This window comes from Paramisgurnus dabryanus, chromosome 3 (genome assembly GCF_030506205.2).
Source record: "Paramisgurnus dabryanus chromosome 3, PD_genome_1.1, whole genome shotgun sequence".
Classification (NCBI taxonomy): domain Eukaryota; kingdom Metazoa; phylum Chordata; class Actinopteri; order Cypriniformes; family Cobitidae; genus Paramisgurnus; species Paramisgurnus dabryanus.
In genome coordinates this window covers 2,915,932-2,928,426 of record NC_133339.1, presented here as the reverse complement: position 1 = coordinate 2,928,426, position 12,495 = coordinate 2,915,932, and the positions used below count along the sequence as shown (strand labels likewise).

Below are 12,495 nucleotides of genomic sequence, written 5' to 3'. Positions count from 1 at the left end.
AATGAACAATATAGTTTATTAGCATTTATTAATCTTTGTTAATGTTAGATAATTAAAAAATAACAGTTCACCGGCGTAAACGCAGGAATAAATCCAGTCACAGTATATCATTAATTCACAGATGTATGTTAATGTGCGGTGACACCCCCTGCTGGAAACATTAATATCAGTGAGTCACATAATGAGCTGCTGTTTAAGTAATATGTCCCTTATTTATCACATTATTATAATTACATGAGGGTGAGTAAATTTACGACTACTAGTCACATATGTGTTCCTGTATAGCTTAGTGGTAGAGCATTGCGTTTGCAGCACAAAAGGACATGGGTTCAAACCCAGGGATAAAAACTGTAAGTCTCTTTGGATAATAGCGTCTGCCAAATGCATAGATATATATGATTGGCTATAATTAAGAATTTGACAAAAAATATAAATTTCTAATATTTAATTACATTTTTCAAATTTAACAAATTCAAACATGGCATGAGAAAACAGACAGCGGAGTAAAGCATTAAACACAAGTATGACTCTGGGGTATCAGGTGTAAATGACCAGAGAGCTGTTTAAATAAGAACTACATACAAAAAAAATTAAGTGAAATTTATTCATGCAGTAACTAACATGCTTTTGGATTATTCTTATACAGTAGTTTTAAATTTGTAAAAACTTGTATTTTTAAAGCAGTACAAAATTATTTGCTGAGCTCAGATTTCAGAAGTCATTTCAACATGCTATTTTTTAACTTGATGAGATGAGTTGCTACAACAAATAAAGGTTGACTTATTTCAACTATATTTTGAAAGTTATAACAATTAATTTCTAGTCAAGGCAAAAAATAGTAAATTAAAATGACTTGTAAATTTAAGGCAGCAAAGATTTTTTCACAGTGCACTTAAGCGACAGAACAACTAAAATGCAACAAATGCATTTAACTTTGCGTATAATCAAAAAAAAAAAAAAAAACTAAATGACTATCATTCAGATAGACTAAAGCTGCAATCATTAAGTTTTATAAAAGCATGCTTATTATAAAAAAAGAGAAATTAAAATATGTAAATGCTGATCAGTCAGAGATAATGACATTGTGATATTTCTTGGGCTTGACTGATGCCACTGCACAATTTAAGTCACTTGTTATTTTGTAGCTCTTCAACACAAACACAGTCTTACACCAGTCACCCTTCTGATCTTTCCTGATATCAGTGACTTTAAATGTCTCATATACGGGGGAATCAACACCTCTTTCTGATTAGGAAACTGGGAGTATTTTGACACATCAACACCATGACAAGTCTCGATTTCAAAACAAGATTGATTTCCGAAATCCATTGTTACTTTACGATCAAGAGAGGAGGACGTAAATGAGCCAAAACGAATCTCCGTGTTATTGACACCTTCAAATGTAACATTGGTACCACGATAAGTTGACTTGCATCCATTTTCAGTCTTCTTTAGAGTCTGTATCGCTCGTGTCAACCAAAAATGAAGTGAATACCATTTGTATGTCTTGTCTTTGTATTTCTGTCTACCGGTCCTAACATCCTCATTGAATTTTCTATATACAATAACACCAGTATACACAGAAATGGCAATTAAATGATTTCTTTTCAGATTGTCTTTTGGTCCAGGGATGTTTTTTGTACTGTTTTCCCAAACTTTTCCAAAGCCTGATATGTTAGCAGTGATTTCTTCAGATAGATATTTTGTCTCCACCAATTTTCCCATCTTCTCTGTACAGCCATCATACCGGTCATCAACTGAATTCTCTGCCATATTTAATGGATATCTCTGTCTTTTAACAGCCCGTCTGTCATCCTATATCCAATGAGAAAAATTATAATAACTTTAGTAATAATGTAATCATGATTGTACAATAATATACAGACTCTTAATTCAAGCTTACCTGTCCAAGGACAACTTTACTGGTGACAATGAGAATAAGAGCTGCAGTGGTCAACATCCTGATGTAGTCTCAATTCTCAGATGCACAATGAATGAAGATCAGGTATGAATACAAAACAGTCAAGAAAATGCAAAAGACAACAAATACAACATTGTGCTACAATACTAAACTGTGCACACTGTTTCAAGTTTTTTTGTAACATTTTGTTGAAAGAGACATTTTAAAATTTTTCTGTGAATATCTAATCAGGTGATTATTACAGGATTTGATAAATAAGTTAAAAAGTGTATGTTGAGGTATCGTATGCATGCGCACAATGAGGAACAAACTCACACGAGGAACAAACTCAGAGGGTTTTATACTTTTTATAAAGTAGTAGGCGGTTCAAAGACAGCCAGTACTAAGAAAACATCATCAGTTCTTAAGAAAACTGATCACGTCTGAATATTAAATGAGCATTTAAGGATTACATCGCAGTTTTTCATCAGTCTGGGTCAGAATGTTTGTAAAGCACAGATATAATGCAGTTGTTCATTTCAAGTTTGGAGTGAAGTACAGAGTCATTCTGACACAATGTGTCACTGTGGCCTCAAAGCTTCAGCACTGGCATTCTGAGATTGATTGCTATGTCTGAGGTGAAACACTTCGTGATCAACAAACAAACAAAAACAAAATAATACTTTTGATGGCATTGATAAACCTGTGGTGGTTTTTTGTGGCAGGGAAGAAACGTAAGCCATTTTGGCAACGGAAAAATTACGGATGTTGCTTGTTCTCTGCATCAAGCTTCTGTCATGCTAACACATTGACCCCAGGGGATCTTATGAAGTCAACGAAAATCGAGCAGGACCAAAATATTTTACAGCTGATCGCTGTCAAAAATGTTCAGCGACGACGTCCCAAGTATAACAGCAGCAATAAAAGTGTTAATATGAAAAAGTAAGTATTTTGATTAATGCCACTAATTTTGATTTTTTTTATCAGTGTACAGTAGACCAATAGTCAACTAAATAATATAACATGACAAAAATTAATGCACATTTATATATTGATTCAATATATATAGCATTTTGAAAAAAATCAGCTTTATAATAAATCTCAGAAAATCTAATTATGTATTTTTAATTATAACCTAAAGATGCAATGTGAACGTTTTGTAAGACGCCACCCTATTGGCCCAACAACGGAATCCAATGGCATGGTGAAGGGATCACGTGTTCTTTCTCTCTGTAGCGCTCCTAGAAGAATAATTCCATTTATTTAATTTATTTCTCTGATCTCTGTGTTTAAATTATAATCTGACTCCCATTTAATATAGTAAGAATTTAGTGCATTATTCCAATTATCTGTTGATCATAATTTAGATGTTTGATTATTTATAAATTCCCATAGTCTTAGTTATTCGTTCATTAGGGACCCGGTATCGCACAGAGTATACGCCGGCCGTTGCGTATGTCTCACGGACACAAAATTGTCAGTCTGATCTTAGTCAGAGGTTGCCAGGCAAACTAATACTTTTACGTCTGGCCACCCCATGCTTGCTCCGATCATAAAAATAGTTACTTTAGTCAGGATCATGCAACTTGCTAAGTCAGGTGATAGACATAAATCTGAGAGTCCTGGTGAATGTGCCCCATGCTCCATTCAACATCAAAACACCAGTGTGATCATATCCTGACAGAATAATCTTGCGGTAATACCAGACTCCTTCTAATCTACTGATCATAACAATTTCTGAAAGAATTAAAATAAATCAATACAATTTCTGAAGAATTTAAATGAATCAAATGTAACATTTTATTATACTAGGCAGGTTCTAGCTTTAAACATAAATTAAAGAATATCATACAGAATATGATTCAATTCCAATTAATTAAAATGATCAACAGTTGCAAAAGTTACAAAGTCATACCTGGCAATAGACACTCTGGCTACAGAGTACTTCCATTGTGGATATAAAACACCCAAAATGGTGTAAGAAGATTCTTGTTAAAGATTTCTTCCATTATGTTTTAATACACACATAGTGTGGGAGCTTCTGGCAACAGAATGACTCCATAAGTTTTGAATACACAATTTCCCGGTCGGCAAACTACGTCTCACAACCAAACGCATGCGAGAAGTGACGCGAAGGAAACAACGCGAGGTCACGAGTGCAAGACTGGAGCTCTCACGTGAGACTGGGATTATTGTTAAAAATAGTTAGGGTGACCATACGTGCCATTCTTCCCGGACGCATCCCGTCCAGGATTTCGGTGCGTCTTCCGGAAGTCGTATTTGTTGACAGCATACGCCATTCAGTTAAAAACATAAGATATACAATCATAGTTTCATTCTTACCTTAAAATGTAACGATTGCTTTTCTGTAATAATAATAATAATCCTCTATGACGTATGCGGTCGACAAATACGACTTCCGGAAGACGAACACAAAATCCTGGACGGGATGCGTCCGGGAAGAATGGCACGTATGGTCACCCTAAAAATAGTAGCTCGCAAGAAGCTTACCATACAAATTGCATGTGCGCTCATTTGCAGCAGAAAGAAGAAAAAAATTAAGATTATGAAGGAGGAAATGTTTTGAGAGACTCCTCCCCGAACTTCCAGCTGCCCTGTATGTAGCTCTCTCATTGGCTGTAGGTCATCGCCGATGTTATTGTCAGTCAAAACACTTTTCACACGGCATGATTTTGAATCGCGGACCGGTCCAGATATTTAGCATGCCAAATATCCGGCGATTCTCTCAGAACGCGTCTTTTATCATTCACACTGTGTGATTGTCACTCACGTGCACGAGTATCGATTTGCCTTTGATTTCGGGCATTTGTCGGCAATTTCTCAAAACCTGTCAGCGAGTCAAAATCAGGGCTAAAATCGTGCAGTCTGAACTCGGCATGAAGAGCAACTGGTCAAAACCCCACCTCTACAAGAAATGCATCTTCTATCCAAAGTTCTAAAACCTTAATCCATCTTATCTTAGACTTATAGAAATGAGACCTTTTCACTCATCGCACCATGACTTTTAAAATAATACTAAACATTAATATAAAATACCATCTTAGAACCACATAATATGTATACATTACATCATATATTTCAGCAGATACTCAGTGATCTGAGCCTTAAGGCTAACAGTGCCAAAGCCTTTGTGATGAAGAGATTAGGAGAACAGAGAGTTGCATGTCTGTAAACAGTTTCACCTAAAAGTCAAATTTGGGTTAGCAACTCCACCTGAGGTTTAATTGTTTTATACAGTGTCTCTTCATAAATAAACTTAAAGTTGATTATTTACCAGCCGTACTACAGTTTGTAACAGAAAATAGTGTTTTTCATCTTGTCACTTTCTTGTTATAGAAAACATATTTTTACCCAAAATAGTTAAAATGGATTTATTGCGTTTTGGAACCAAACTCTTCATATCTAGTTTTAACAAACATTACTAAAAACATTACTTGTGTGCATTTTGAGGCAAAACAAAGGGCACTGATGTATTTTAAGATATGTCAGTGCAAATTGTTTTCAGTTTGGACAGCTCTTACATTTATTTTAGTCTGTAACTGGTCTAATCCCTGTCCGGGAAAAATTCTTAAAGCATACATTTAGTAGTACTGAAATAAGGACTAACAAATTGGCAAGTTAGGAGTTAAATTTAGCCTCAAGATGATTTGTGAATGCAGACCCTGTTCATTGGAAAATAATGTCAACATGATACGTTGCTCTAAGAACTGACCATTCATGATCAGCCAATCACTGTGGGCATAGTCAGTAAGCTCATCCATAGCAATAAGGTCAGCTCCGCCCTTTATCTTAGCTTAGAATTTTTCCCCATGTGTTAAAAGTTGGTCTCATCCGCTTTGTGAATAAGTTTAACTTTTGCAGCTTTGTATGAGAACTTTTAGTGGTAATATGAAATGCAATTGTGAATACAGCCCTGGTTTTTCAATTTAAAAGAATACTTTTTAAATTTATTAAATTGAGTGACCCATTTCTTCACAAATCACATTTTGTGCATCCAGCAGGATGTTATAGCAAATTAGTTTCCCAAGGGCAGGTATTTTACTTTACTTTTCACATGATTATAGTTACGTGAGAATGAAGTACTAATGACTGCTTGCCACATGATTGGCTATAATAAATATTTGGACATGAAATATTGATTTGAAATATTTTATTATTTTGTAACCAGTTCAAACATGGCATGAGACCAGCCAAAGTAAAGTGTTAGCAATGCTAATGTTGCAATAAACACCTCTGACAAGTTTGCAAAAAAAAAAAAAACAATAATAAGTAAAACAATATACTAAACTGTAAGAATGTACACAACTGATCCTAGAATGGTATTTTTATAGGTGTTTGAGTGTACACAACACAAGGATGTCTGAATCGTGCAATGATGTAAACTAAACATTTCTCGAACCCCTTCCCACAAGTTAATCGTAATATGACCAGCATTAGAGCTACAGTTAAAGTCATTACATCTTTTTTCCATGACATTGCAGCTGTTCAATGCCAGCCCTAAAGTGACCCCATTGTTGTTGTGATGAAGGAGCTAACTGTTAAAATATGCTCATGTATTAATAAATCGTGGGAACAAATTATTAATTCATGGCCAGGATATATTTTTCCTGCATGTTATGTGTGTTATTTGTGCGGCACTACCTCATTATATGAATAATCACATAAATGTATTATTTCAAGGTTGTTTAGTTACCAGATCTTGTATGAAATGCATGTCATACAAGAGACATATTAAATTTTGACATGTATTAGAGTTATATTATGGTTAGTTATTAACCACTATAGGCTACAACTGGGGGCAATTTGAGTCTCACTGGCAGGTTGCAACTGTAGTGCCCTTGAGCAAGGCACCTTACCCTATTTGTTCCACGGGCGCTGGGATAGCCGCCCACTGCTCCAGGTGTGTGTGTGTGTGTGTGTGTTCATTACTCACTGTGATGGTTTAAATGCCAACATGATCTTACGGAAATTTGTGTTATAGTCACGCAAAATTTGATCAATTTATTTGTGTCCATGGCTCAGCTTTTTTACCTGCCTTGAGCATGAATGTCTTTTTCGTGACACTCGCACATATATCTGTAAATAGTTTTTCGTGTCCATGGCACGACTTTCTTTTTCATGTAATTTTATGTATTGTTTTCTCTTTTTTCCTTTTTTTAAATTATTGTCACTACATGTTTTCTTCCGCTTTTAAAACTATTCTAACCTGTGACCTCATTTATAAAATGCTGCGTTAAAACCATCCTGCATTTGATCTTACAATAATTTATCAAAATTGTGTACGTGTGATTCATAAACCGAACGTACGCGCAGAAAACGCATGTACCGCTTTCTTTAAGATGTAAATATATAAATCGCAAATGATCTTGAACTTGAGCACAGCTGAGCAGTTTTAGATCGCAGCCTTTAAACGATGCCTAATAATGTCATAGACATATAAAAAGAGTGCTTCTCAATGTTTAAACCCTTTTCGAGCAGCAAGAATGGTTTATATTTCCAAAAACCTGCAGCAATCAGACAAGCAAAAGTGTGTACTTCTGCTCAGACCCTGATGTGGCACTAAGCACTTTTCCATGTCAAAGACCGTTTTTATAAATATGGACTTTGCCATGGATTTTATCGTAGGCACAATTTACAATAAAATCTGTGCGTATGCACGTTTTATAAATGAGGCCCCTGGAGTTGTTGTTTGGTTTAGGATGTCTAAAAATGTAACAGAAAGTAATTCCAACCCCAAGCAACAACTGTAAGAAAATAGGAAAAAACAATGAGGAAACAATACATAAAATGCCACGAAAAAGAAAGTCATGCAACGCACATGGAAAACTAGAAATATGTGCAAGTGTCATGAAAAAGACTGAATTTCTTGCCATGGAAACAAATAAATTGATCAAGTTTTGCGTGACTATAACACGACTTTCCATGAGATCAGTCTGTTAAATGCACAGAAATCACATTTGAGTATGTGTTGCATACTTGACAAGATTGTCACTTCCTAAAGTGAAACATATGAGGAGGTGAATAAATAGGTTGCTGAAAATAGAGAAGGGCTTTCCTCAAATAAATCCTCAAATAATCCTTGTAGTTAACCTTTGTTTTACATATATGCTATAGTATAAGAATGGTACAATTTTAGTGCTATTAAAACAAATGTAGACTGTCACTCTTTGCCGCCCCCCCCCCCCCTTCAGAGGTCTGACAGATTTTGAACTTCAAGGGACTCGACTGATGCCACTACACAGTTTAAGTAACTTCTTATTCCAGAGTACTTCAACACAAACACAGTCTTACACCAGGACGATTTCTTGATTTCAGTCACTTTAAATGTCTCATATGGGGGAATCAGTATCTCTTTCTCATAAGAATACCGGGAGTAATTTTCCAAAGCAGCACCATAACAAGTCTCGATTTCAAAACAAGATTCACTTCCAAACTTCTTTGCTTCTTCAATCAGAAGAGAGGAGGATGCAAATGAGCCAAAACTAATATGTTTATACAGAACAGTCTCATTAAACTTAACATTGGTACCACGATAAGATAATTTACATCCCTTCTGTGTTTTCTTCAAAATCTGTATCGCTTCTGTCAACAAAAATTGAAGTGAATACCAGGCATATTTCATGTTTTTGTATTTTAGTTTACCACTCCTAACATCCTGATTAAATCGAGTATATACTGTAGGACCAGTGTACACGGAAATGGCAATTAAATGGTTTCTATTTAAGTTTTCTTCTGCTTCAGGGATTTCTCATTTACTGTTTATCCAAGCAGTTCCAAAGCCTGATATGTTAGCAGCGATTTCTTCTGATAGATATTTTGTCTCCACCAGTTTTGCCATCTTCTCTGTACAACCATAATACCGGTCATCAACTGAATTCTCTGACATATTTAATGGATATATTGGTGCTTGAAATATAACAGCCTATAGCAATGAGATAAAAATAATAATAAAAACACATAATTCGTTATCATGCTGATCATACACACTGTAAAACATTATTTGCTGCCTTAATTTTTTTGTTTAATCAACCCATATTTACAAGTCATTTTAACTTACTATTATTTATCTTGACTAGAGACAAGTTGCAACAACTTATAAAATTAAGTTGACTTCTTTCAACTATACTTTATAAGTTATAACAACTCAACTCTATAAATAATAGTATGACTTGTATATCTTAAGTTGATTCAACTAAAAATTTTAAGTCAGCAAGGATTTTTTTTAATTCAATCTTACCTGTCCTAAGGCAAATTTACTGGTGACAATGAGAATTAGAGCTGCAGTGGTCAACATACTTATTTAGTTTCAATCCTTAGATGCACAACAAATGGAAATCAGGTAGTACTGTGAAGAAGGTGCAAGACAAATTTTATTTTTCAAAACATTTTTTTTTACCTCAAGCATTGTGAATATGAAATCATGCCTGCTAACTATCAATTAAAATTTTTACTTGTGAGACAGAAATCTTTACAGTAACAAACCTTTTCAGATGTTGGGACCTTTTAGGTGATTTTTGTTCCAGGGTTTGATGAATGGAGAAACAAGTTTCAAAGTATCCAAGTTAAGGTTCAGTAATTTTGTGGAAATGGTGCATATAATGTTGAGATCACATCTGCAGAGTGGCAATGAGGAACAAACTAAGAGGGTTTTATATTTAGTAGTAGTAGTAGGCGGAACAAAACTGAATATTAAATGGGCTTTCCCACAGATGGCATTACTAACATCTGAGAATCCTATCACACAGTTTGTCATGTTTGCAATGCACAGATTGATCTGTTTAAGCTCGACACCATAAGAAGCCTACATGTGCCTTTAATGTGCCACAGGTGTCAAAGAGCACAGACACAAAACTATGCTACTACCTCATTTCATTTCTCATACACCAGATCTAATAATAACTTGTGATTTGGGAAGCACAAAATCACAAAAAAGCTTTTTTAAAACAGCTGTCAAATCAAAGAGATTTCATACAGAGCCTTATGGTCAAAGTTCTGATATTAAAGGCGGGGTCAATGATTTATGAAAAACACTTGGAAAAGGGAGTCAGGCCAACTAGCAGAACACACTTGTAGCCAATCAGCAGTAAGGGGCGTGTCGATGTCACGGGGTGATTCAAGAGTGGAACTAAAAGTGGCAACTAATGGTTTCGCCCGGAATAGAATCCGTGATGCACCATGACTTCCTGGTTACTCGGGGCAACCGAAATTGGGCTTGTTGCATGCAGGTGTAAAAACAAACGTGACGATCGATGATTGGGTGAATCAAGGAAGAGGTAGAGTATAAAAAGAGCATTAAAGGAACAGGAAGTAGTTAGTTGTTATTCCGGTCGAGACGGGAAGTGAGACGGAGTAGCAAGTGGGCTGAGAGAGAGGGAGAGACGTACTAAGGATATTGTGGATTTGGTAGCACACACGAAGAGGAATTAAAGGAGTAGTGAGTTCAATATATTTAAGAAGTCTTCATTGCAACCTTGTGTCTACATGCACTGCTTGCTCTTCAGTCTCCCGTATTGATCATCGGCGTCATTGAAGGACGCGTTGGGACGCGGTGACGCGGCTGGACAATCGGTATCTGGGGTCGAGCTGTGACACTCAGTCGCAACCGCCCCTGTGCCTCTCTTTTTTGGAGGTGCATAAACAGTTGATGAAGCACCCGCTTTGTCAGATACAACTGCAAGAGGACCCCGTCTTCACGTCAGGCCATCAAGAACCCCCCCATGGGCTTCGAAGCATCCCTAGGGTGATGGTCCTGCAGTTTGCTTTAAAGGGTGGGCGTTTAAGGGCAGGGTCCTCCCCTTTGGTCTGTTCCTGTCTCCACGTGTATTCATGAAGGTCGCGAAAGCCACTCTTGGTGACTGATTAATCTTAGCTCATTCTCGGGAAATAGTTTGTGCGCTTACAGGGACCTAGTGCTCGAGCACATAGGAGACCGCTTCAGTATTGGCTTCATGGCCGAGTCCCTCAGTGGGCATGGTGCCGCAGCACACAGCAGATTCCCTTCTCTCCTGCGTGTCTTCTCTTCAGCCGGTGGTCAGACCTCAGTTGCGACTGAGGGGCAACCTTCCAATCTCTCTGATGAAGCCAATACAGAAGTGACTTAAACTGCAATTCATCGACTGGCCGCTAGAGGCTGGCTCCAAAAGGGAGCATATTCCCATAGACCCCCATGTTAAAATAGCTAACTTTACAGTAGAAAATAATATGTCTACAGCCTGGTCCAAAATTTTTTTTGGTCTGTATAGCTAAGTTTGCCCTTCATGACAACTGTGAGCAGGGTGAATTTTTTTTCAGCCACTGCGGTCACTAGAGTCGAGCTAGGTGGGCGTGGTTTCAGCAACCAGACACCTCAGATTCACCTTTTGTTTAAGCGGAGAATTGTATACATTTCTTGAAATAAATACTGTATTATTTTTCAATAAAACTCATTTGAATGTTTTGAAAAGGAAAACTAAAATCATTCTCACATGTGCTGTTCTAAAATTACATTCTGAAAGAAATACAAACATATGCCTATTGATTTTTGTCTGTTTATATGATGCAAAGGTTAAAAAAGATTCTGTCGCTACTGCTGCTTTCTGACGTAGGTGCGGGTTGAGTCTTCGCACAGACAGATTTTCCCTCTGCCCCAGGGCCGGCCCTGGCCAATTTGCTGCCCTAGGCAAGATTTCACCTGGTGCCCTTTAGAATCACAGAATCACAATTGTGTTCCAATCATTTTATTCATAAACTTACACAGAAACAAACAGCACAGCTTTCTTGTTTTTCTTTATTTTGAAAATGTTTTGGAAACACACACGAACACATAACACAATACCCTGTTACTCAGGCATTTGATCTTGACATTGTTAAAATCTTGTCTTTTTTACATGTTTTAACACTGTACATTTAACCTAAAATATTTAATTGTGTACAAGAAAACAGCTCTTATTAATGAATTATTAGTAGCATGTTGTAGTGTTTTGGGAGATTGTGCTCATTGTTAAATAGCTTTGTGGCTATACTGCACTGAAGCGGCAGTTTAAAATATAAACCCAGAATTCAGCGAACGTCAAGAACAAGAAAAAAACAATAAGGCCAAGACGCGGGATTTATACGTTACACGGACCATGTATAAATTTCAATGTTTCTGGACAGAAATACCAACTTTGTCTGGCATTAATAAGCTGCACATTGGAGTGCTGGCTGCTCCCCGCGGTGCTGAAGACGCGTGATGGCACATATACACAGATATCTACAGTACGTGCAATCTATCGGAAATGGAGGAGTCATTAGCTGGGTTAGTAAAATAACGAAATTAAAGCTTTTAAATAGAAGAAAAACGTTTTTTTTTTTTGTAAAGAGATATATTTTTTTTAAGTTTAAAAGTGCAGAACTCTTCTCAAGGGGAAGAAAGCTATACATTCTCCTTACGTGCAACCTATCGGAAAGCGCAGATGAGTTAGTTGGGTTAGTAAAATAATGAAATTATAGATTTAAGTACAAAATAGTATTTATATAAAGAGAAATATTGAAAAAAAAGTGCAGAACTCTTCTTAAGTGGAAGTAATAAAGTAAAACAACGAATACTAATTATA

At 36.4% G+C, this 12,495-nt stretch overlaps 1 protein-coding gene and 1 pseudogene across 1 annotated transcript; both read right to left on the bottom strand.

Annotated features, from left to right (window-relative positions):
* Positions 1 to 450: 450 nt before the first annotated feature.
* On the bottom strand, positions 451 to 1,803 carry LOC135733742 (erythroblast NAD(P)(+)--arginine ADP-ribosyltransferase-like). Its single transcript, XM_073814136.1, is given in 2 exon segments — positions 451 to 1,222; positions 1,225 to 1,803. Coding segments are annotated over 2 exon segments (708 nt in total). The 5' UTR covers positions 1,774 to 1,803; the 3' UTR covers positions 451 to 1,063.
* Positions 1,804 to 8,108: 6,305 nt separating this feature from the next.
* LOC135734119 (GPI-linked NAD(P)(+)--arginine ADP-ribosyltransferase 1-like) lies at positions 8,109 to 9,534 on the bottom strand (annotated as a pseudogene).
* Between the last annotated feature and the right edge of the window lie 2,961 nt (positions 9,535 to 12,495).